Source organism: Poecilia latipinna, unplaced genomic scaffold, assembly GCF_001443285.1.
Source record: "Poecilia latipinna isolate Pla-1442-1.1 unplaced genomic scaffold, P_latipinna-1.0 Scaffold1652, whole genome shotgun sequence".
NCBI lineage: Eukaryota > Metazoa > Chordata > Actinopteri > Cyprinodontiformes > Poeciliidae > Poecilia > Poecilia latipinna.
Window position 1 is genome coordinate 78,851 of NW_015114268.1, and position 26,240 is coordinate 105,090.

The 26,240-nt window shown below is 41.3% G+C and overlaps 2 protein-coding genes across 10 annotated transcripts in view; both read left to right on the plus strand.

The window, feature by feature from the left end:
- LOC106964289 (zinc finger MIZ domain-containing protein 1) overlaps positions 1-19,857 on the plus strand; it is a 92,736-nt gene extending 72,879 nt beyond the window's left edge. For 3 of the 5 annotated variants that reach the window (XM_015059701.1, XM_015059700.1, XM_015059702.1), the window contains 17 exons: positions 12,580-12,715; positions 12,894-13,008; positions 13,097-13,314; positions 13,399-13,600; positions 14,401-14,676; positions 14,751-14,933; positions 15,014-15,091; positions 15,182-15,350; positions 15,452-15,593; positions 16,213-16,423; positions 16,745-16,850; positions 16,947-17,107; positions 17,192-17,259; positions 17,360-17,428; positions 17,520-18,009; positions 18,730-18,996; positions 19,154-19,857. In XM_015059701.1, the coding sequence (XP_014915187.1) occupies positions 12,580-12,715; positions 12,894-13,008; positions 13,097-13,314; positions 13,399-13,600; positions 14,401-14,676; positions 14,751-14,933; positions 15,014-15,091; positions 15,182-15,350; positions 15,452-15,593; positions 16,213-16,423; positions 16,745-16,850; positions 16,947-17,107; positions 17,192-17,259; positions 17,360-17,428; positions 17,520-18,009; positions 18,730-18,996; positions 19,154-19,261 (2,999 nt within the window). In that variant the 3' untranslated portion in view covers positions 19,262-19,857. Of the gene's footprint in view, positions 1-742; positions 897-12,579; positions 12,716-12,893; positions 13,009-13,096; positions 13,315-13,398; positions 13,601-14,400; positions 14,677-14,750; positions 14,934-15,013; positions 15,092-15,181; positions 15,351-15,451; positions 15,594-16,212; positions 16,424-16,744; positions 16,851-16,946; positions 17,108-17,191; positions 17,260-17,359; positions 17,429-17,519; positions 18,010-18,729; positions 18,997-19,153 lie in introns of those variants that run through there. The other 2 variants (XM_015059703.1, XM_015059704.1) reach the window with 2 other exon arrangements.
- Positions 19,858-24,180: 4,323 nt separating this feature from the next.
- The window catches only part of LOC106964294 (uncharacterized), a 6,658-nt gene continuing 4,598 nt past the window's right edge, over positions 24,181-26,240 (plus strand). The window contains exons 1-3 of one of the 5 annotated variants that reach the window (XM_015059712.1): positions 24,181-24,402; positions 25,245-25,405; positions 25,637-25,725. In XM_015059712.1, coding sequence (XP_014915198.1) covers positions 24,400-24,402; positions 25,245-25,405; positions 25,637-25,725 — 253 coding nt within the window. In that variant the 5' untranslated portion in view covers positions 24,181-24,399. The other 4 variants (XM_015059711.1, XR_001428374.1, XR_001428373.1 and 1 more) reach the window with 4 other exon arrangements.

Genomic DNA, 26,240 nt, shown 5'->3' on the forward strand with positions numbered 1-26,240 from the left:
CTGCATTTTATGCTCTTCTTTATTGGACTCGTATGTGCTATTTATTATTTCAATATTCTGCAATAATGAAAACAAATCAATGCTTGAAATACATTCTTTTTGTATCCGTCATAAATTTATGCAAAAGCATGTTCTAGGCTTTGAATTGAAATCCTGGAAAAAAAAAAAAAAAAAAAAATATTTTGGTGATCGCTCTGACTTCCTGAGATGCAGCGATATATATCTGAACAACAAACAAGTCGTGTGCAAGTTGTTTTATTTGCACACAATGATATGCCTCAGGTGGCATGCCTACCTGCAGTTTACATGTTTTATAGCTGTGTAATTATTTAACCAAAGGCTTTAGTGGGTCTGGTGTTTACTCAGAGACAAATGTGGTCTAATTGGCCCCTCCTTCTCTGATACCGACCCTCAGTGCATTGAGAAGCCTCCTCCTCCTCCTCCTCTTCCTTTATGCCCTTAAATTACAACGACTATTTTTGATGGATTAAGTCCAGTGAACGCATTCAAAGCCAAGGGTTAGCGGGTCGGAACCGCGGCTTCACCTGAGCCGACTGCGGTGGCGCGTTCTGCGACGCCCGCGTTGCGTCTCCCTGCAGCTCTAAGCCGACTGATTGAGGCTTCTTTTACTCGTCGCTCTGGACCCGGGCCAGGACACAGGCTGTCTAGCACATTAGGCACCACCCCCCACCCCCCCTTTGCAAGTTTGAAATGTGAGCTGCCTGCATTTTTTTTTTTTTTTCCCCTCCACTCCCCTCTCCTCCCTCCCCTCACGCTCTCTCCCTTCTGGCGAAGTGGCTGTGGCTGCCTCTGTGTGATGTGTGTATTGGGAGAGCAAGCAATGGATCACTAGACAGAAAAAGAAGATACATCAATAACAGCTGCATACATCCGAGGTGAGGAGATAAGCATTTGGTTCTCTCCCTCTCTCTGCCTGTCCTCCCCCCCCCCATCCCTCTCCCCCATATATCTCTGTGTCTTTAACCCCTTTCCTGCTGCCGAAGCCGGCTCCTTGATTTATTTGGTGAATGATTTGCAGTGCCGCCTGCTTTCTTCTCTGAACACAAACCTTTTCTCCTCCTTTGCTCTATGAAGTTTCCTTCTCTTTCAGCAGCTTATCCATTTTCTTTCTTTTTTTTTTAAATTTTCCTCCTTGTTGTCTCTGGGGGTATTTGTTGCTTGAGTGCAGGAAGAAAAAAAAAAAAAAAGCCGGTGGCAAGTGGAGCAGGAACCCCATTAGCGGCGACTCCATCTGTGATTGGTTTTGCCTGCAAAACGGAGAGCGCGGCCATGAATAATTGATGCGTATTGTGCAGTCAGCCACTGGACACGCGGTGGAGACGGAGAGAGGAAGCCGCTGCCCTGAGACACTGAGAGGGGTGGGTGGTGGTGGGGGTGGGGGATGAGGGAGGTGAGGGGTGGGAGAGGAGGAATGTTTTAATGGAAGAGAGAAAAGGTGGGAGGGATGAAAAAAAAAGACACTGAAAGAGAGCTTTAAAATAGCTGCTGGTTTCAGTAATGCAGAGATTAAGGCTGCCCCGCATCGCTTTTGTTCTGCCGTTGCAGATTTGCGCTCAGAAGTGTTTTCCAGGCACACGAGCTCCCTTTTGCTCTGTATTAGTGATGAGGCGTCGCTGGAGTCGGCTGGCATTTTTGAATCATGGAAGGAGTGCCGAGGAGGATTGACTGCCACAGTCTGAGTGAGACGAGGCTGCAAAGCTGTGAGCTGTCAAAAGGAGGAGACAACAGATAACGAGTGTTGAGGGTGGAGGGGAAGGGGTGGGGGTGGCTACAGGACGATCATTGACATGTGGGAAGGTGGATGTGCTTCTGCAGCAGAGGAGCGCTTTACTTTGTACCTCCCCTGGAGGGACAGAGGGAGGGTTGATTTCTGCGTTGTTGGGCGCAGGCGGGCAAATGGGGGTTGACAGCATGACGAGTGGCTTGCAGCGCCCCGCATGACGGAGGCGCAACAGCTGACTGCTGCATTTGACCCACTTACAGCTGACACAGAAGGGGTCAGAATGGCCTTGATTATCTCTGAGGGTTGCTCTGACCTACTTGAGACGGCGTTTTCCATGAGCCTCTCGGCAGTTTTGTCAAGCAGTGACAGGAGCCAAGCACTCGTTTCTCCACGTGAAGGAATCCGATGGTTCAAGCAGCAGTTTTCCGCACGATCTACGTTGTTCCATTTGCTCGTAATCAAAGGCAACTCTGAACATGTGGGTGTTTGGCTTTGATTTAAATGGACTCGGTGTTTCAGCTGTTTTGCAGTGTTCTGGAAGTTTGTTCCAAATATAATGCAGCTTTTTGAAATGGAAAACTAATAAACCGAGACACACCCAGTCAACCATTTACCTGCCAGTAACAGTTTCCAGTTTTCTTTGCAGTCTGATTTGCAGATTTAGATTTTGAATGTGTCCAGTTTTCTTACACGTACAAATTCATGTATATAAAACAAATTTGTGGAGTAGGCACAACCATACACAGAGGCCATGATCCCAACCGCAGGTCATTTAATGCATGTCCTCTCCTCCTTCTGCCTTCCTTCCCATCAAGCAATCAAAATAGGTCACTAGTGACAGAAAATCCTGAAACGATTCATCAATTACGTGGCAACTCAATAATTCATTAAATTAGTCAACAATTAAATTGAAATCAGCAGAAAATCGCAGGACGCATGAAAGGATGTTGTGCCTTGCAAAAGTCGTTTCCAGGTCTTCTGCAGCCTCCAGCGGGTTTTCTTCTAGAATTGCCGTGCATCCAGAAGAAAAGCATTCCCACAGTGGAATACAATCCACAGGTTTCTTCCACATGTACTGTTTTGATTGCAGGCCAAAAATGTTCATTTTGGTCTCATCTAACCAGATCTCTGTCTCCTTCACAGTTTGTAAACGGGTCTTCTTAATGCTTTCTGCCATACTTCCATAATGGCTAGATATGGGGAGCACATGCCTGTCAACAGATTCTCCAAGCTGAGCTTCTAGAGTTACCATGGGTCTCTTGGCTTCTGCTCTGATTAATGCAGTCCGGCTTTTTTAGTCTAGGTGGGTGGCCACAGTTTTTAGGTCTGAAGTTGTGCCATACTCTTTCCAGTTATAACTGATTAATTGGAACAAAGTTCTCTGAAATGTTCAAAGTTTTGTAGTATTGTTTTCTGACCAAACTCTGCTCCAATCATCTCTTTTCATTTTCTCAGCGGGGGAATAGCAGGATGCGGAAATACACCGGTCGCTGTTATGATATGTACATTTGTCCAAGAAACCTTTTCGTTACTGAAATTAAAGAACGTTGGCCACAAACAGCCACGACCTGTGACTTGCTCACAACTTTCATGTGATAGTTCAGTTAAATTTAAAAATAGAGAGATTTTGATTCCACTTATGTTGCTCACAGATCACGTGTTAAACTTTGACTGAATATGACAACTTGACTTTTAATACAGAAGTGTCCAAAATAAAGGCGAAAAGATCAGTAGTAATAACCTGTGAACAAACAAGATGTGTCATAGTTTTTTGATGTTCCAACAGTGTCATTTAACACATGACGAGTTTTGAAGTGAAGCTGTCAATAAATTAGAGGTAAGCATAACAAAGCTCAAGTTTAACAAAGCTCACTCTCTGTATGCAGGGGCAGGATTTAATGGTCACACAAAAAAAGCGAGATGTTTTTTTTTTTTATCACCACACTGGGACAGCAAAAAAAAAAAAGCAGAGATAAAGCTTTAAAACTTCAACAAATTATCAATCAGTACAGTAGTTATAGCAAAGGGAGAAAGTGGTGTCTAGTAGAGCCAAATATGTAAAAGCATTCAAAACAGCAAAACCTTGATTTACTTGATGTGATAAAAACACTTTGTTGATTGTATCTTAGATGGTAACTCTAACCTTTCGTCCCCACCTCTCAGTTCAGAATTTCTTTTTCTATGTCACTAGACAACATCTATTATATTATTTTATGATAAAAACCTATGGGTAATCATGTATTTGCTTAATCGTCTCAAGTTACTTGTTTCCTGAATTTTTTTTTTTAATATTTATGTATTTATTCATACATGCATTTTTCTCACCATCTGAAATCAAATCTGACCAAACTTCTGCTCTTTTAGGATAATTAGAATTACCACAATTATTTCTACAATAATGAGTGCAAGGATGCGTCAGAGTTTTATCTGTCAGCGACTTCAAAAGCAGAAGTTTGCTTATATTTCCTTAGTATTTGGCTAATTTGGCACTGCCTTTGAACTATATGACTTGATGATCAAATGTTTTGCGTTTCCATCCAGAAGCTTCTTACAACACTTTGCTGGAATTCTGGCCCATTCCTCCTGATAGAACTAATGTAGCTGCAAGATTTGAAAACATTTAGTATCCCAATAATCTTATCCTGGATCAAGTCTGAATGTTCCACTTGGCGCTAGTGTTTATCTTGAGGGAGCTTTTTTCATTCAGATCCTGAGCTGCTGCACATATGGACGTCTCTAATGAGCCTAGAGGGGTGCCAGGACCGGACCCGCTTCCCCCAAGTGTCCTTTTTTTTTTTTTTTTTTTCCCTCCCCCGTTTCCAAACAGTCTCTGACCTGAAGCGTGCTGTGAAAAGGTCGCAGGTGAATCAGCCACCAGCATATGCAGCCGTGACACTACAGGCCCTGTCCAGCACCCCTAGGTGGGCACTACTCCGGGCACATCTGCTCTCTGCCTAATTAGTATCATGGTGGACAGGGGCCTAAGGCTGGGGCTTTGTTAATGGCAGCCTGTTGCTTTGGGAAACAATCTGGCTCTTGTCAGCTGCGTCTTTGCTGGTTTGATAATTTGGTCAAAGACGGACGTGGTTAAAAACACTCTGCGTCAGTACAGGCGGCTGTTTGGGCAGGTGAATGGTTAATCAGTCGCATGGTTCATAATCGATGTGATCTTGTTTGATTTTTGATGACGACTATTTAGGTCCACAATGTATTTTTTTAATAAAAAGTGCACTGAAATGTCAATTGCCCGCTCATTTAATCAGTAATTTTGCGTTTCTTAATGTGATTGGACTGTAAGACATTTAAAGGACCTATTTCTTAATATTGAAAAAATATGAAAATTGAAGAAAAGTACCACGAAGGGTACTTGGATTGGCTTCGGAGACAAATTTTGGTATCAACAATTTACAAAATAGCTGTAATGTCCAGCTGAAAAGCAGAAATAGCAATAAAAGTGAAGACAGGGAACACTACTGCAACTTCTACTACGAGATGAAGCAGACTACCAGTGAACCAAGAAGTACTGGATGCTACATTTTTACCTCTCAAGTTAGAACATAGATCTGCAAATGACAAAATCCATCTTAACCGTGTTAAAGTTTCAATTCGGAAAACCAGCGTGGAATGCTTATTGATGTGATAAACGACTAAATCGCTTCTAATACAGCAATATTTTCAATGACCGTGTTATTATGAAGAATACCTGACAGTTGTTTACCACCTCAACAAGGAGGACAAGTCACAAAAAGTCAGTGCTAAATTAGCTGATTGCTTGCAGGGTATTGTACGCAAACACATTAATGGAAAGTCGAGTTAAAGGAAAATAATTGTGGTGGAAACAGACGCATGGTGTAACTACCTGTCAAACTTGACATCCTACACACAAACCTACGTTTGCCACATTTGTGCTCTTGTATTGAGATGTGAAGATGTATTTTTGTGTCCAGTCATCTTAATGAGTAAAGACATATTTGAAAGTCGGTCTGTATACGTTCATCCAATAAATTCTCAGAAGGATGTAAACAGTCTTACAAATTTCAAAAGAGTCTGAACCATATGGGCTCTTTTTTTAAACAAACATTAGGAGAGAATATGTTAGGAACCTGGTTTTCTTAGGCTTGTGTTTAACCATAACTAAGACATGACAGTTGCAGCAATGAGATCTGCATAATTTTGTCAAATATGTCACAAAATGCTCCAACTGGCATTCATTTAGTACTAAAGAGATTTCTTTAAAGGCTTACAGTAATAATCTTTATCTGAATGCAGAGAGCCAAGATTCTCTTTGAAGATAAACATCTTCTATTCTCTCTATTGATTTTTTTTTTTAATTCAGGATTTCAGCCTCTTCACATTCACAGATCTGTATTTGCATCTCAAGCAGATTGACTGTGCTTCTTTTTACGATCTGAATGTTAGTACACTTGAATGAGTGGGAAGTTAAAGAACACTGGATTTCAATAAAATCAAATCTGTGTTTTCCTTTATTTTCCTCTGCTTTCTTTCCCTCCACTTGGCCCCATATGCTCATGGCTTCAGTAAAACCTTTCTGGTTTGCCTCCAGCAAGTCCCCCTCCCCCCTCCCAAGCTTCTCCTCCTCGGATGGACATGGCACGACATTGTGGCCATGTGGCCAGCAGGAGGCTGTATTTAAGTCGGGGCAGCCCTGGCCATAAAACCTAGCCAGCAAGTCTGGCTCCCCGCAAGGCAACGGATCCTAAGCACTCATTGACAGGACTCCAGTATGTGGCTTCCAAGAGAGCCGCAGAGAAAATAATGCAAGAAAGAAGACATAGATGAGGTGCAGACAGGGGCAGTTGTCTGGTCTCAATAAACTGGCTGTTTTATAACTGTTTATTTCAATCCACAATGCAGCTTTTTTACACTGGTAAAACCTTTTTTTTTATTTATTTATTGAGAACACACATCAACAATAAAATTCATCCATCCATCCATCAAAACTACCTCTGTTGAGATACATTCTTAATAAAAGTTTGTATTGAAATTTAATAGATTTTTTTTTAAATGTGCATAAAATTAACCAAAAAAAAAGCAGCTAACTTGAATCAGGAAAAGTATGCAATTTTGTAATGAAAAATCTATTGGAACATTTGTGCCAGTTTAGTATTGTTCTACCATTATTTAACAAGTCCTGTAATTCTTTTCTGTCAAAGGCAAGGGAAGCCAAAATCCAATTGGCTCACTTTTCTTTTTCTCCCCATTTTCTGTAATGATTGACTGCCTGTCTTGGGCTGAAAGTTTAATGCTCTCTATACCAAAGTGATCAAGAATGATAAGCTGAATTATCAGAAAATGGGTCAGACTATCTTCTATTGTAGTTTCTCAAAGCATTTGGCATCCCGAGGTGAGTGAAGCTGCACAGTCTTGCATGAGATTAAGCTACATTTTTCTTGGATCACTGCATTAGCACTTGTGTAAATTTTGTGACGACAAAGAGATGCTTGACAGCTGGCCGGTGGTATCCACGTCAGCCACTTGTGATTATGATCCAGGACAGCTTGGTGACGACTAGACTTGCAGTAGCAACTAATCATTAAAGTAATATTTTATTTATTATGAAGAAACTTTCAGAAGTTCTCATAAGTACTCCATGTACTCCTGTAAGTAAAAAAAAATAAATAAAAAATTTTGACTAAAACCAAACTTGGTTGTTTTGCACAGATTCTGTTACCAGGGATTCTAGGGGCTCCCCACACTCACTCTTAGTTTAATTGACTTTGGCCTGCAGGACTCTTGCGTCCATTCATCCCCTTTTTGGACAGAGAAGAAGAAGAAGAAGGGGGGAGGAATAGAATGTGAATAGAGGCGGCATCAAAAACTGAAGAGTGCAGCCCACTAGAGCTGCCCTTGTTAGTTTGCTCATGCTCTTTGTTCTCCTTTCAGCCCTTCTGGCTGGGTGTCTTCAAACAAGCTGTTTTGGGGTCATGATTTTTGACGAGCAGCGTACATCGAATACGGTGGTCTTCTTTATTAGAGTTAGGGTGGAAACATGTGTATATGTAATGATGACTGGGTGTGCACTATGTTTTTAACGCGGGCGTTTGGTGGCCAAGTCGCCATGTGGGACGATGCCAGGTGGATTGTCCAGGGTTGACAAGGGAGCAGGTGTCTATTAGATACAGAGCAACAAGGAGGAGGGTGGTGGCGGGTGGGGTTGGATGAGGATCATAAGAGCTTCTGGCATCTACCTTACCTGCTGCCTCCCCTGCAGTGCAGAGCCAGTAAATGGAGAGAAAGAGAGGAGTTAGAAAAGGAAAAGAGACAAAGAGAGGAGCGGAGAGCAGTCTTTTAAAGGAGGCAGCAAGTGTGTGTTAGACCTTTTGTAGAGGAAGCCATTCATGCCGTGTTTTTAGAGCTCTCCCGTCAACTTGCTGTTGTATTCCTTATTCATTGTGGTTACGCCGATTGTAGTTTATTGTAGTCTTGTGAAAACGTTCTTACTTTAAAATGTGTGCGTTCCGTTTAGTTGCAGGAGAGAAAACTGCTCAAGAGTTCAGTTTTGAGTTACTTTAAGTGCAAAGTGGTCACAGTTTCCAGTAATCCTTTTTTTTTTTTTTAGATGAGCATTACTAAAATAAGAACCCTTCTGCAACCGTTGCCTTATCGTCGACTTAGACTCAAAATCTGCGCAATGCAAATTTAATCATGTAAAAAATTGTATACTTAAGCTTCCATATAAAAAAAAATAGATTCAAGACTGCAAGGAGTCGGAAGCAGATGCTGTGTGAAGAGAGTCGCTGTTTGTACTACTGTTATCTCTTTGGAAGAGATAACAGTAGTGAGAAATCACTCTAACCTTCTATTATTTTTGCATTATTGTCCATTTGAATAATTTGCTAAAGCTCACCTGGGATTGAGGATTTCTCTGAAGATTTTCATGTCTTATCAAAATTTTAATTTAGGTCTAAGCCAAATGAAGTAACTCTGTTCCTAAACCTTGAGTTTCCTCCATGTTTTATTTTCCTGGTTCAATACATCTTAATCACATAAATGGTTCATTAAGAGGCCTCTTCATTCCAAGAAACATGGAAATAAGAGCCACACTGAAACCTTTAGTCCTTCTCAATTAATTGATTTTTAACAAAGTTTAGCAAGTACTTTGGAAGAACTTTTTAGCATAAAGTCGCTGGTTTAACTTCAAAGTAATCCCATGACGATGTAAGTCTAATAAATACAAGTCCAGATTTCTCTTTTTGGATCCAGAAGGGTTCTGGTTGCCCCAGTCCTCCAAACACTAATGGGCAGTCACAAGTGAGTAAGCTTTGGATGCATGCAAACAGTCATGCGGCAAGCCAAAGCAAAATACTTGACAATGGTAATGTGTGTGGGGGGTGGGAGGTGTACATTATCATTGGACAGAGCATTGAACAACTGTCAGAGATGCAGTCAATGTCATTTGTCATGTCTCCCCGGGGCTTCACGACAGGGCTGGAAGCTGGAGGCCAAGCGGCTGAACCACCCATCTAGTCCCAGCAGATGTGTTTCCCTCCATTCGCCATGGTTGACCATCAGGCAGCGGCAGCTGAGCACCAGAATATCAATATGGTTCAGACTCTGCTGTTCCCCCTGGGACTATCTACCAAGGAAACAGGGCTGTCCCTTTCCTCTTTACTGAAAGAGGGATAGAAAGTCTTTGCCACCAAGGAAACCAACAAAAACATGACAGAACACTAGTTTGAATCTGTTCAGATTGACATTTGGAAACCCAACACCTGGGGCGATTTTTTATTATTTTTTTTTCCCCAGTTTTGGCTGCAGGAGGGAGACAGACACATCTATTGAAGGGCCATCTGTGGGGTGGCATGGAAAAGAGAAACAGTAATCCTTTTGTGTCCATCATCCAGAGAGTTGTTTTCGTAAGAGAGATGAGGAGGGTTTGGAGTGTAAAGAATAAATGATTGTGTGTTTCTCCTCTTGTTATATGATACCTGAAGTTAATCCCCCAAGTGAATGACAGAGGTGTACATTCAAACAAACTGGTGCTTAGTTGAGGTGGTAACTGAGCTGGGATAAGACTTTTATCCAACAGTAGAACAGAATAATTCTTCTTTAAGTGGCAAAGTGTTGAAACCGTTTGTAGACATTTCTTTCTTCTGCTTATCCTTGCCTGGAGTTCTCAGTGTTGGTTGTGAAAGTGGCCAGAAAGCCTCATGTCAGTCGCTCTGGATCAGTTCACTGTTAAGACTTAAGATTCAGAGAAATGTTCCTTATTATTCCAGATAGGTGAAAACATTATATTAGGCCCTATTTCTGTTGGTTGTGATTTTGGTCCCCCACATTTGAGTTGCCACATTATGATCCCAGGTCAAACCAAAATAACCAAACCGTTTTTGTTTCTCAAATTAACTCTGAGTGGAATGTAAAAATGTCTTTGGTTGTCGATCGTTGGTTGTTAAACGTGATCGCTACGAAATGACGCCTACTGCAGGATGTTTTTTTTTTTTTTTTTCTCTGAGCATGACTTTACCATTTATCTATAGGACATAAAAGACTAAATAAAAACTTGTATTCCATGACGTAGGAACATTGATAATGTGTATATATGAAATTATGGTTTAAATTGGCGATGGGGTCAATTGACCCCGAGCCAATAAATTCAGAAGATGTGTTTATCAACATGAAGAAGTGCAAGTTACCCCTTGTTGGAAGTGAATAATGGGACCTAATTGAGCTGTAACATGCTGGCTGGTTGCCAGGCTGTTGAACTGAAAAACTCTCCCCATCAGAAGGAGCTCTACTGAGAGGGAGATTGCTGTTAAAAACCCTGCAGGACATTCTCTCACACAGACATGTATTAATCTATAAGCCACACTTGGATCAGGTTGCATTTAATTGATGGGGAGTTGCAAGTTGCATTTACCTGCGAGTGTGATGTGTTTGGTTTAACTGCACCTGAGCGGCCTTTTCTGTCAGCTAGAGAGCGCAGACGTGTTAAAGTCGGATCAATTCTCCAGAGAAGCTGCACAGCCTGTCTCCTGGCACCTGCCTCACGAAGAACAGGCAAGAGGAAAAGAGGGGAGGACGAGGAGGGGGAGGAGGAGGAGGAAAAACCCAGCTGCCTCTGTGCCTGAGCCCCGTGCTGCTTTTAAAGGAGTGGGAGGGAGAGGAGGGAGACTGCTGGCACCATCTGTACACGTCTTTTGTATTCCAGCCCTCGTCTTTACACAGAGCGAGGCTGGTGTGCTCAGTGTTCAAATGAAAGGATAGGAGGTGCCTTTTGGGGGCGGGGGTGGTTGCAGCGCACTTGTGTGTCGATGCAGAAACTCGGCGTCAGAGGACATCTTGTGCCCTATTTATTTGTGCGCTGTACAGTGTCAGTGAAGCTCGTACTGTGTTTGCAAGCAGCCATGTGTGGCCACATACCTGGGTTGCCAGTTTTGCGAAGGCAGTCAGCGGCTTTTGTTTGCTCAGCCCTCCTATCAACCCCATTAGCCTGGTGTCTCCTCTGTCAGTGACTCGCTGAAGTCTCTTTTTTTTATTGTGAAGGTAGGATATGAAAGGCAGACCGTGTGTGTATGTTGCAGTATAGATGCAAGGACAGCCTGAACTCTCTGCTGTCACACTGGTGTGACTTTTTATTATTATTATTATTATTATTATTATTATTGCATGAACTGCAGCTAAAATCACTCACCCATCAACCCCTCCAGCCCCTGAAGCGGTGTGAAGCATCAGGAGAGGTTGCTACCTTCCTCTTAGATTGAATCCACCTCCCTTTTTTCGTTTCTGCTGCTTCAGACAGCAGCTACATGAAATCAGAGGGAGTGAGGAGGAAAAGTGAGTGCTTTGTACATAAACATTCACTGCGGAAGAAAAGCATATGATGATCCAACAGACTGTGTTGGCTGTCAAACCATGTGGTAGGTGAGTAAGTGTGGGTAGAAGAAACAGAGTCAGGGTGACCTCTAGCGGCCATGAGGAATAATTACAGCCATGATTTCCCTCTGTAAATTATTTCTGCAGTTTTATATATATATACATGTATATACTGTTGGAGACATTTGGCTTAATTAAAAATGTATTAAGGATGTAAATACAGATTTGTAGAATATATTTTTGTTGCTAATTGTGATAGACATTCGGTGAAAAGATTTGTATATTATACTTACGATTTATAACATAAAATATCCAGACCCCTTCAGCTGTTTCACATCTAATATTACAAACAAAGTTGGGAAAATGATACAAAGTTGTTGCTTTTTTTCTACAAATAAAAGTCTCATAAGTTTGATGTGCATTTTGTATCCCACTCTCTTATGTGTAACCACATCATTTGTAATTGTTTACTGAATTAACTTTATTTTTTTATTTGGCAAATGTCTGATATAAGTTTTCCAACATACATGTTAAGATATTATTTTGTGTTTTAAAGCAAATTTTAGATTTTTTTAAAGTTTGTAAATAGTTCAATAGTGTCGTAGTTTAGGATCTTGTTTGATAGGTTTTTAGGCAGTTGATGGTCAGCTATATTTGCCTACAAACTATATTTGTAGTTTCTTTCTCTCATGAAGCTGTGATCCGTCATTGAGTTTCATTGGTTTTTAGCTGCTCATTGAGGTAAATAACATTCTAAGGAATTGCTTATTAGAAACTTAATTTCAGTTTATGCAGGAGTTACTGAGATTGATATGTCTGATATCTAAATTTGCTTTTAGCTCTTTGTCGTCGGTTTTTTGTTTTTTTTTCACCCTGTCCTACATATTCGGTCTTTCTGTAAGGAACCTGACTGGAAGGAGAGTTTCCCATAGTGGAAAATACTCTCATGTGTTGACCATTGCTGTCAAATTCTCTTCTTCTGCTCTGTCTCTCTCCAGCTCTGTTGTCTTCGTGGTGTGAGGAACTGGGACGGCTACTCCTCCTCCGTCACCAGAAGAACAGGCAGAACGAGCCTCCGGGAAAAGTGCCCATGCAGCCCCCGATGAGCTCCATGAAACCAGGCCTCTCGCATGGGTTGGTGTCGCTTTGCTGCTGCCATTAACACGTCATATGTATTAATGTTGTGTCAGCTGACGGACCACGCTAGTCGAGAAATTCTTACTAGCCGCATGGATTCAACGTGATGAGTGCATGCTGTATAGCAGGATGCTGTATGTTCGCTAAGTGATGTGCTTGTGTTGCCCCTCTGCAGAGATGGTTCTTTCCCCTACGACTCAGTTCCCTGGCAGCAAAACACCAATCAGCCTCCGGGTTCGGTGTCTGTGGTGACCACCGTCTGGGGCGTGACCAACACGTCACAGAGCCAGGTAATAATCTTTCCCTGCAAGAATTACTGTTTGAGTTGGACCTCATCTCATGTTATCAAAAACTGGGTTTATGTCGTTTTCCCAACAGGTGTTAGGGAATCCCATGGCCAACAGCAACAATCCCATGAATCCTGGGGGTAACCCTTTGACCTCAGGGATGTCTGGTAGCAATCCGGGTATGAACTCTCCTCAGTTCACTGGTCCACAGCAGCAGTTCCCCAACAAAGGCAACTCAAACCAAGGCTACATGCAGCAGGGTATGTATGGACGACCCAACTACCCTGGAGGTGGAGGTTACGGTGGCAAGTAAGTGAACTCTGGACTTTTTACATTGTATTATTTAGAAAATGGAGCTTGTAGTAACTTTTATTGTGTTGTTTCTTGGCAAAGTTACCCTGGAGGACCAAACGCTGGACCTGGTGGGATAGGCATCCCTCCGAACTCTCGTCCTCCGTCGGATTTTACCCAGCCTGCTGCTGCTGCAGCAGCCGCCGCTGTTGCCGCAGCAGCTGCAACCGCAACTGCCACCGCCACAGCAACTGTAGCGGCCCTGCAGGAGACCCAGAACAAGGACATGAACCAGTACGGACCGGTAAGACAAAGTTTCCTGCTTGGAGCAAGAATAAAACTCTTCAATTCACATTCAAGTCAGTTGGCTTTTTTATTCGTAATTGTCTTTGCATTTGAGGACATTTCTGTCTTTACTGACTGTCCCAACACAAGGGTAGCTGGGTGAAGTGGATATAGGGACATTATTGAACATCTACAGTTAGAGGTGGATAATTCTATAACAAAATAAAAAACCCATACAATAAAAATAATTTGTATTTTGTCCATACTTTTATGGAACTTACATGGTTGTATATTTCAAGAAGTAATTGTTTAATTTCTTCTTGGTTTATAGGTTTCATAAAATAAGCTGCAAGTTCAATCAAACCGTCTTCTAAGTTATTTGAAAGTTCCTTAAATAATTTAGAAAGTAACCTTTAAGTTTAGGAAGTTCAGGAAGAGTTCAAGAAAGTTTTTTGCATAGTTCTAAAAAGCATCTTTCAATATCGGTGAAGCCTTGTAGTTTGTAAATTTAATGAAAATAACCTGGATGTTTCATTAAAAGTAATGAAAATTAGACTTTAAGTCCTGAAAAATACCTCGTAGATTCCGGAAGCCATCCTGTAAGTTCACTGCTAGTGGATTAAAAGATGTGGAGCGAGTTCCACGAAGTAATTTGTAAGTTCAGTGAAAGTAGCCTATAAGTTCTGGGAAAGCACAGGCAGTTTTAAGCTGCGTCTTTCCTCTTGCTTGTCCAATAGTTTTGTCTTTTACAATGTGTTTTTAAAAAAACAAACATTTACTACGTCAGAGATGGTTGACTGAACCCGTTTTGTTTTCCAGATGAGTTCCTCTTTCCAGATGGGACCAAACCAGGCATACAACAACCAGTTCATTAATCAGTCAGGACCCCGTGGTCCTCCATCTTTACCTGGAAACATGGGTGCAGGCATGAATGCATCGAACATGAGTGGGCCTCCGATAGGAATGAACCAGCCCAGGGGCCAAGGCATGGGGCCGTTTGGGGCCCATGGCCAAAGGATGCCCCAGCATGGCTACGCTGGACCCCGGCCTCAAGGCATGGGTATGCAGAGCATGAAAAGACCATACCCAGGAGAGGTGAGTGGTCTATTCAACACCCACTGTGATATTTATCTGCATTTTGTGTGCTGAGTATTAGTTTTCATCCTCAGCCAAACTATGGTGGGCAACAGTATGGACCAAACAACCAGTTCCCCAACCAGCAGGGGCAATACCCCACCCCCAATGGCTCGAGACCACTGCCGTCCCCCAGCTACCCTGGACAGAGGATGCCAGGACAGCAGCTGCAAGGCCAATACCCTCCACATGGCGGTCCCATGGGCCAGTACTATAAGGTGCTTTTTGCTAAAAGTGTGATGATTAATAGACCGAAACATAAAATGTTGTATTATTAATCTGATTAATCTAATTGCAGCAAGAGCCACCATTCAATGGCCAAACAAATAACTTCTCTGGGAGTGGATACCAATACAACCAGGCTAATATGAATGGGGTAATTAAGCTTTTATTCCACTGTCTAATTTTATTACTTGGCCCATCTTCCAATGAATATCTAACTTAAGTTCAACTGTTTTCTGCTTAGCCTGCTAGGCCGGTGGGCAACTACCCACACTCACCAGTGCCGGGTAACCCCACCCCACCAATGACTCCGGGCAGTAACATCCCTCCATACCTGTCGCCAAACCAAGATGTGAAGCCACCTTTCCCTCCGGACATCAAACCAAATATCACTGCCCTTCCTCCACCTCCAGGTCAGTTACTGAAAAATCTGAAACGAGGGAAATAAAGAACGTCCCAAAACCTTATGGCGGCCTGAACGTTCTTGACGTTGTCTCCTTGTCCTCGATTTCAGCCAGCCACAATGAGGAGCTACGACTGACGTTTCCTGTGCGGGACGGGGTCGTGTTGGAGCCCTTCAGGCTGGAACACAACCTGGCTGTGAGCAACCACGTCTTCCACTTACGGCCCTCTGTGCACCAAACGCTCATGTGGAGGTAAAACTCGATGGAACTTTAATGTCTTCACGATTTCTCTCTGTGTCTTGGAGTTGCCAAATCACAAGTTAATTTTAACTTTTGCCTGTCAGAATTTTACTGACTAAATAATCCAAATTTATTCAAAAACTCAGAAAGGGACATTTTACTGCCTGTTTGGTTTTCAGGCAACTTTAAATTCAGGTTGAAATCCACCCATAGTCCTTAAACAGGGTCTAAAATGCAAAACAAATCACTACAACTGCCCTTTTAGGGATTTTTTTTGCAACAAACCAAAGGTCTTGGAGTTCAGAAACCCTGCTTCAACTAACCGAGCTTTAGTCTGGGACACACGACTCTTCACTTCATAGACTTTGAAATAGAGCTGATGTTAGCTTTTCGGCGCCATAAAAGCAGTGAAATGGGCCAATAACGCACTCCAAAAAACTGTAGCTTATTTTAGCACCGTGTGGTTTCATTATTGTGGAGCCCATAGATAATAAGAACATATTTCCATTCTGGCAGGTGCCAGGTTAATACTTTGCACTCAAATGCCCAGAATGTTACAAAAATGTAGAACGTTTTAGAAACTTAAAAGAAAGTATCGAATTTTGTCTCTTAAATTGTGTTTTTTATGCAGGTCAGACCTGGAGCTGCAGTTTAAATGTTACCACCACGAAGACCGTCAGATGAACACTAACTGGCCGGCGTCGGTCCAAGTCAGCGTCAATGCCACGCCGCTCACAATAGAGCGAGGCGACAACAAAACATCGCACAAACCGTTGCACTTGAAACATGTGTGCCAGCCGGGAAGGAACACGATCCAGATCACAGTGACCGCCTGCTGTTGTGTGAGTAAACTGAATGAGCAGGAAAAGAAATCTAACATAGCATTTTCTGATAATAAAAAAAAAAATTAAATTACTTTTTATATTAGATTTGATCATTTTTATGAGTGTTTATGTCCATAATCCATGGAACTGCTTAACTGCAAGGAAAATAAAACTGCTCTGCAGGAAATGGTTCATTTATGGCTATGAAATGTAAGTAGATGGGAACAAATTGGCAATGTGTCGTAATTAGAGAGGAGCATGAATTGACCTGGAGGCATTTATAACTTGCATACCTGAGGAGGATGTTGGTGATAGTCACCACAACGTTTCCTCCCACAGTCGCACCTGTTCGTGCTGCAGCTGGTGCACAGGCCGTCAGTCCGCTCCGTCCTGCAGGGTCTCCTAAAGAAGAGGCTGCTGCCCGCAGAGCACTGCATCACCAAAGGTATAATCCACTCTCCCACGAGCCGCACCGCAATGTCCTAGTTATAAGTGGACTTTTTGCTTTAAACATTTTTTCCTCCTCCTTTCCTCTTTAAAGTCAAGAGGAACTTCAGCAGCGTGGCAGCGTCGACGGGGAACGCCACGCTCAACGGGGAAGACGGAGTCGAGCAAACGGCCATCAAGGTTTCCCTCAAATGTCCGATCACTTTCCGACGAATACAACTTCCAGCAAGGGGGCATGACTGCAAACATGTTCAGGTGAGATGGACGTTGTGAAAAATATCACCAGCAAATCAGAAATTTTTCAAGTATCTGATTAAAGAGATGTTTCCTTTGTCCCAGTGTTTTGATTTGGAATCATATCTACAACTGAACTGTGAGAGGGGAACGTGGCGATGTCCTGTATGCAAGTACGTTTACTCTCTTTGGGTCCACAGTTGTATTTGTTGTCCAATTAATTGTCTCTGCATTCAGATGGAAGATCTCTTAATTACTCTCATCTTCCCATAGCAAAACAGCGTTGTTAGAAGGACTGGAAGTCGACCAGTACATGTGGGGAATACTGAACGCCATTCAAAAGTATGCAGATTTAAAGACATTTTACTGCACAAATGAGCTTTTCCCACTTTTTTTATTCCCTAACCATTTGACTCCAACTGTTTTCCATCAGTTCTGAGTTTGAGGAAGTCACAATTGACCCAACGTGTAGCTGGCGACCTGTGGCGATCAAATCTGACATCCACATTAAGGAGGATCCAGATGGACCGCTGGCCAAGAGGTTTAAGACGATGAGTCCCAGTCAAATGACCATGCCCAACGTGATGGATATGATCGCTCAGCTCGGCCCTGGACCGTCACCGTACCTGTCGATGCCCTCGGGGCAAGGTGGCAACAGTAGCGAATATGGCAGCCAAGGTAGTAGGTCTTATGCAGCTCTAGTTGTGCAAAGACCATCCAAACCTGTATGTGTGTTTACATTTGCTATTATGTTTTCAGGCAACAATTACCAAGGACACGGGAACTTTGACTTCCCCCACGGCGCTCCAGGTGGTACATCGATGAATGACTTCATGCACGGTCCTCAGCTGTCTCACCCACCCGACATTCCGAATAGCCTGATGACGCAAGACAAACCCCTGTCCCACAACATGCCTGACTCAGTGAGTGCCCCAGCCGTTGCTCTTCTATTGAAAGTCCTGAATTTTCTATTTCACTTTTATTTACATGTTCTTAATTAAGATGTCAAAATGATCTGTATTATCCATCCATCCAGCCATCCGTCCATTTTCCCTAAGTAAATTTAGCACAAACTTTGCAGTGTACATTTCAATGAGAAATAACCAGTTTATCTCTGTTTGCTTGTGCAGCATGTAACTAAGATTTTCTGTACATAGTAAGATTTTACAACCAGCTTTTACTTCCTGCCCATGATGGAGCAACACAGATGGTGTCACAGGGGACAAAAGAAAATAAAAGACATCTTTCAGATGCACATCAAAGATTAGGGTGATGGCAATGAGGCTGTCAGCCTCATAAACCTGGTGCTATCACGGAAAATAAATCATAGAAATATCGGAGAAAGAACTGGGTCAGTAGAGTTTGAGTGCATAATATTTTCCATTGATTATTAGTGATTTTGATACTATTGAACATGCAATTTTTTAGTAAATTGTATTCTTTTTTTCCAAAATGGATACTCCTATTACGTCTTTCATTATCTTATAAGTCTGTCCCTTGCTTTGTATTTTTTTTGTAATATTGGATGAAAGTAGATTGCTTTCATTTAAAACAATGATTAAGCTAGGCTAGCGATACTCCAAAATTACCTAACTAGCATCTTGAAAGTCATATTCCTCACGTCCCTCTCTGAATCTCTACAGATACCTCATTCTGCCGGGCCTGACCAGACGCACGGTCCATTGCAGCAGAGCTTACATCCATCTCCGCACCCCGGGAGCCAATCAGGGCAGCAGCTGCACCACAGCGGACCCCCTCAGCCCTCACGGCAAGCACCGCTGCCTCAGCAGCAGCAAGCACAGCAGCAACAGCCCACCGCCAACAACCATCCACACACCGACCTGGCCTTCAATCCCTCCAGCAGTTTGGACAGCCAAGCGGGGTCGGACATGCCCGAGCCTTCGTTAGATGTGAGTTCTGGAAAACCCGCAGATACCGCACATTCCCCATGGAAGCTTTACACATTTTGGTTGCATTATAAAAACCAAAAGTTAATTCATTTTATTGGAAGGTTGTGAGAAGTTTCTTCAGCTAATTCTTGCAAATCTCCTTTTCTGTTTTTTGCAGCTTCTCCCTGAGCTCGCTAACCCAGACGAACTTTTGTCGTATCTGGACCCCCCAGACCTCCCCAGCAATAGCAACGATGACCTTCTGTCGCTCTTTGAAAACAACTGAGAGGCTTTCAGACACCCACACACACACAAACTTTTACCGATCGCCTGAAGCTTCCCTGAGGAACCGTGGCAGTTACTCAGTACTTGATCAACACAAAGATGCACTCCCTTTCTCTTCTTCCTCTTGTACAATTTTACATTCGCCAGCGCAGATTGACTGCAAAGAATCTCAAAGAAACTCAAAAGACACGGCAAGATTTGGCGGAGCTGCCACGCCCCTCCACCTCCTGCGGTGACACCCTTGACTGTGCAGCTATAGTTGATTTTATTTTTACACCACACACATGTACGTGTGCTCACTAGTAACATGTTGTAGCATTTTTAAAATACTTTCTTTTTGTTTTCTTTTGAAGCTAAAAAAAAAAAAATGAACTCATTGTATAAAGCAGAAAAATAACTGAAAAAAACTGTGCTCTCTGGCCAGTGTGTGTTATGTTTTGTAGTCTGAGAGGCCACAACTTCCTGGTGTCACTGCTCCATTCCCTGACTGGTCTGGTTAGTCGCACTGTTTTGACCATCACCTAAAAGCACAAGAAATTTTAGCACTGCAAAAAATGAAACAAGAAAAAAAAAAAACAAAAAAAAAAAAACATCTTTACAAAAAGGAATGAGATCAGTTTTCTATACATTTGCTGCCAGCGTTTTAAAAAGATTTTTGAAACAGATTGGCTTCCATTTTGTCTACAATTGTTCTGTGTATTTATTTCAGTCTGTGAAGTCTGACTGAAGCAGGGAGTATTTGAAGCCTACAATAACAGAAAGTATGTACATGATGCCTCTTTTACAAATGACTGATTTTTTTTCTTTTTAAAACAATAGATAAAAGAAAGATTGGAGTTCCTGCCATGTTATCTGCTTCCATCTGCTCTGCATGAGCCTTATTTTCTGCATTTTTTTTTGTATCATTTCACCTCTCCTTAAATAATGTGCTGTTGAGGTAGTCTTCAAAGTGCATGTGTGCCAAGCCCTTTGTCAAATAGTGTTTTTTTTTTCTTTCTCTTTGTCAAATTTGTTTTGATTTTATTTAACACTAACATTGAAGGTATCAGTGGTACATCTGTCATGTATCTGCTGATTGTTCTTTATTTTTATTTTTCCTTCGCTGCTGCATAACTACGCTGTCCATCGTTATTTTTTTTTTTTTGAGAAACTGCTCACCAAAGCTAGAGGGATGAGAATGGAAATGTTTGTGTTTGCTCGGTCCTGTGTAAGGCTGCGTGTCCATGGGTGCGTCTCGATAAGTTAGAATATCTTTGGAGAGTTTATGTATTTCAGTAATTCATTTCAAAATGTGATTTATTTTATAGATTCATTGCATACAGGGTACTTTAGGCATTTATTTTTCATGTTTTTGAATGACAAAAATCCCAAATTACATTTCACAGACATTGGAATAAAGACATGTGGTGACTACAAAGGTCACATTCCCAGCAGAAGTCATGATGGCAGGTCCAACTCATTTCAAAGAGTCTTAGCTTGACTGTTTTTCCAAATGTTTTTTTTTTTTTTTTTTTTTTTTTTAATATAATGCTGTTTTTTTAATTTTGGCCTCATTTGTAAACTATGACTGGTTGTTTGTTGGCATTTAATCTTTGTTCTGTATTTTTATAGAAGCTTTACATCTATGCAGTTTTCTTGTGTTACAAGCATTAATTTTAAATATATTAATGGAAAGTTTTGTGGAAGGATAAAGTCTGGTGGGAGAAAAATGAATCGTATAATAAATTAGTTGTTTTTTTTTAAGTTGAATTACTAAAATACAACAACTTTTTAAAATAATATAATGTATAGAGACGCACATGTATGTTTGTGAGACTGCGTGTGTGGGTGTGTGCGCGCATGTTTGTGCACAGGTGATGGCGAGGCAAGCAATGGTTTCTTCCATCACTGCTGTGATTTTCAAAGCAGTATTGGTGTAAACCTTTTTCGTTGTTGTTTTTTGATGTCATGTTGTTCGAGAAGAGTTGCTTTTCAGTATGCAAATGTATTATTTTTTAAGAAATGCTATTGTACTGTAAATATCATTATGTATATTTTTGTATCATCTCGATAATGTCTGTCGTCGTCCGACCTAACCGCACGCGCTCCCCATCTGAGCACCAAACTTCTTCAGCAGTTTTAAACATCTCATAAGCTACACCCTAATGCACGTCGTCCTCGTTTTCCTCCTTTGTGCTCACCTTTCCCGTGTCGGCTCGAGGATGTTCTGCTCCACCTTTTTTCCCCATGTTCTCGGATGTCAAACTCACTCAGAAGCAATACTTTCTTTTCACACATTGATCCTAGCTGATCTCCGCTTCCTGCTAATGAATTTTAGGTTAACATTTGTTCAGTGATGGTGATTTTAAAACAAAAGAGATGTGGTATCAGCTGGCATTCAGTGTAATTATTGATCTATGTGAATATCATGGTCCTAAATGTCAATACATGGTGGTATTTTAAAGATATATCACAACCATATTTTAAAGAAATTCATGATATTGTTTATATTTTTGTTATAGAAAAATGTGGCTTTTTAAAAAAGAAAAAAAAAAAGCATGAGCTCATTTACATTTGTATCCCCCTTTTGTTTGTTTTTCGTTTCTCTTTGGTAACTTATTTTGTACTGGTTTTATTATTAATCTGTAAGGCTAGAAATCCAATTTCTTTCAGCTTGATTTGAATTCAACATTTTTTAAAGTTCTATCCGTTCCAGCTCTGAGAGCATCGACATGTTTCATATCCAAACAATAATGAGACACAAAATTTTAACTTTTTTTTTTTTTAAATGTATGAATCAATCCGATAAATATTTGTCGTCACCTCATAATTTCTTCTTACTTTCAAGTGAGTCAGTTCAGCATTGTAGGCAGCACCCCAAGTGTGCAGTTGCGCAATCACATTAAAGGGCCATTTCTTTTGGGGGATGTTGTTAACAAAAAAAATGTATAAAAAGGAAAATATAAATAATAATAATTAAAAAAAAAAAACAGAGCGGAAAGGGGCACGTTCACAAGTCTGTCCTTGAAAGGATGCAGAGGGCAAAGCTTGTTGAATGTCCCAAGGATGTCTGTATATATGTAAATTAACATAGAGACAAGTGAACAGAAATGTATTCATTTTCCTTTGGGAATGTGCATTGTTTCTTCTAAATAATATTAATAATAATAATAATTAATAATAAATTAAAAAAAAGCTTGCAACACCTCTACTGGAAGTGGCTGACTATGGAAAATCAAACATGTTAGTTTGTGTCTGTGGGTTATCTCAGCATTTTGCCCCCCTTAATTTGTAATATACTTTCACCGTCTTCTGTTTGGGGGAACCAGAACAGCTACGTTCTAAATGTACTATTTAGCCTAAGTGTTCTAGTTTCACAGGCATACTCTGAGGTGCTAAAGCTAAAAAAATAAAACAAATAAGGTTACAAACACCAACAGAAAAGCCACTCAGCCGTCCAGAATGATGGTGGTGAAAAGAATGGGTCCTGAAGATTGTAACCAAAATCCATAATTTGTAAAAAAGAATTTTGATATCATGAAGATTTGAGAAATGACAGCAATCTAAGGTGATTCATGCAATGTGGCCATTGTCTCTATGTTTGTACATTGTATGTACAATCATTTCATACTCCAAACTGGTCAGAAAATAAAGGAACTAATTGTGATTTTTAGTCTTGCAGAATTGTATGTAGTTAGATGATGTGACAGCCTAATATTTATCTAATAAATATGTATTCAGATGATTCCTGCATGCCACTGTGTCTTGTCTTTGCTTCCTCCACAACAGGCAGTTCATTCAAGCACAAAATGTGAATTATAAGCATCAAATTTGAAGCAGCACTTTAAAATAAAATGTATTTAAATCCATATTTGTTGGATTAAGTGGACTGATATACAGAACAATGAGTACAGCCTTCATTGGTTTACCAGCTATGCACTCTGTTCAGAAATCATATGAGCAGAGAGAATATAAGTCATGGATCTTACCTTCTACAATGCTCCTATGGAAATTCCTTGCAAACTGCATCCTTACCATTCTCCTCCAGGATCACGATTTTCCCTGAATATCAGCTCCCAACTCCAAATCCATAAGCCATTATACCTATCTGTCTTATCAAGATTAATCTTCATGCTGCCATAGCCCTTTTCAACATCAATGCTCTTCCTCCAGATGCTGTCAGATCCAGAAACTCACATTGTGCACATTAGTTTCATTATTACAAATAAAGTTCATCTTTTTCACTGTGTCCTGCTTCTGACGCTGCATTGGAGATGATGGAGATGCTTGCCACCCACAGCCATCAGCCTCTACGATAACTCCTTGAATAAACCTGTAGAAGTTACACTGTATCTCTCTTCAAGATTAGCATAAGATTGAATTTGGGGCTGCATGATATTACTATTTGTAGCACTGGTAGATTAAATTGTAAGGCAGATCTTAAATGAAATAAGACGGGCCTGAGTCCAAATTCTAGCTTGTGGTCTTTCAGCATGGAGTTTGTGCTCATAACTTAAATTTGTACATGTGCATTTATGGGTTCTCTCACACTAGGACTATTGCAATGCTCTTTTTACCAGTCAGAACAGATGCATCTTTGAACAAAAAATAAATACTAAAACAGATGAAAGAGGAAGTTACCAGAAATTATGAATGGCTAAGGGCCATGAAATAGAACATAGCTTTTTAGTTTTGTTGTTGTTGTTGTTGTTTCCATTTACTGTCACAGGCTGGCCCTGCGACAGACTGGCGACCTGTCCAGGGTGTACCCCGCCTCTCGCCCGGAACGTTAGCTGGAGATAGGCACCAGCAACCCTCCCGACCCCATTAGGGGGACCAGGATGTAAAGACGATGGATGGATGGATGGATGGATGGATGTCACAGGCTCCAGTCCAGTAGGTGGCGGTAATACGCTCTTAGCCAAACGTGAAAGACATATCAGCAACCGAACAAGTACTTTTATACTTTCTGTAGTCATCCCTGTAGTAGGGCTGTACATGTCTCAGTGGTCAGACCATGTCTTCTGTGTAAGAAAATCAAACCTTGTCGGACAAGGATGAATAAGAGTGCGTCAACAGAAGGAGTTGCTGGTGTGGACAGGGGCAGCGCTGCAGAAGCTTTAAAAGAGCACGACTACGACTGCCACAGCAGTCCTCTCAATGGTTAGTTCGTCCATGGCAAAAACTGGCTTAAAATTAAATTTAACCAGGTTAAAAATGAACAAAATTGATTAATTTATGTTCATAGTTCACCACTTCAGTCAGAATTGGGATACGTATCGTATGCAATGTTGGGGAATTTGCTGCAGTAAGCTGTGTTTTTTACAGTTTGTCTTTGATTAAAATGGTCAAAGGAATTGTCAGCGTTTCATTATGAACTTAATTTGCCCCGGAAGTCGTAACACAGACCCAGAAATGAAACGGCCAGCGTCTCCTAGCAACGCCGACCTACAGCCAATGGCAGTCAAGAGTGTTGCTAATGCCCATTTCACGTCACAGCGCAGCTTCCACGTGCGTGACAATCTCACAAACACAAGCTACAGTAGTAAACACATGCTAGTGGACTAGCATACCGGCAGAAAGTTTTTGCGTCAGGGCTCGAAAAAGAATGGTTCTCCACTGTCAGTGGGGCATCTGTACAGGCGATGTCAGGTATCCCGATCGTATTTGTGGAGGTAAAATTCACAGATTTCCAAAATCTGAAACGGAATGCATTGCTTGGATCAAAGCTTGTGCATGACCGCATTTGCAGCTCAACTGTCGTAGGATCAATAAGAACAATGGAGTGTGTGCTGGTGTAAGTATTATTGCTTTGCTTGCGGATATTTTGAGTGATTGTTTATCCATTTGAGATTCTGCTTTACAGCTTCAGTAGTGTTATCCATTTTGTAGACTGACGAATGGAACATGTAGATTTAATTGAGTGGAATACTATTTTACCAACTGTTTCAGTGTCTATGATAAATATGTATTGCAATATTGCAATTTATTTATTTGTTTATTAGCATTTTGTCGGCGGGGATGGGCCAACAGCGTCCCATCCTTATCCGATACTTGCAGACGGAGCCCGAGTGCATAAAGCAAGGCCTGCAAGAAAAAGAGCATCAGAAAGTGCAAGTAGGCAAGACAGTCAAGACAAGAGACCACGGATTGGAGCAGAGAGCTTGTAAGTACACAATTATACGCACCTATAACACAGTTCTGAATCAAAGTTACTTTATTATTTATCATGTGTCACAATTCACATTTTCCAAAAACTTAATGAACATCTACTATCAATGTCATCTTACATCACATGATGATCACATGAACATGATGCAGGAACATCAATCACTTTTACTTCAGTTATTTACAGGATGCCATCTAGATCACAGTGAATGTTCTGAAATATTTACAGGGATACCTACGATGCTGCGGTGAACAATGATGCAGACAAAAGGACAGAGGATGCAGACAAAGGGATAGGGGTGCAAGCAGATGAACAGTGTAAGTGAGCATAATCAGTTTCGTCAATTTTTATTGCCTACGTGTTTTTCAAATAAGGCACAGCATGATCTCGATAGAAAGTGGCTAAAATTTCTAACATGGATTCCATAAACGGTGTGTCAGGCCACACACTCTTTCTACATGTAGACCCTTGTGAGTGAAAACAATAAAGTCACAAAAATCACATCCTGTGATCATAAGTTGACTTTCCCAGCCTTGCAAGAACAATAGGCATCAGTGATCTTGTCCACAGCTATATTTATGCTGAGGGTGTGATGATCTGCTGTTTTCCTCATCGACTGGTAGCATTTCGCTGTGACGTGCACAATGTCGGAGGCATCGCGTGGCTCAAACACCTTGATGTCGTCCAAAAAAGTCCATTGTCGTGGCTGATATTTTGTGAAAATCCAGCCGAAATGCTACACTAATCGACTCAGAAATACTCTGCAGAGAGTCAGTCGAAATGAAAGACGCCATGTTTACATAGAAACTAAGCTCCGCGAGGCTTTGTTTGT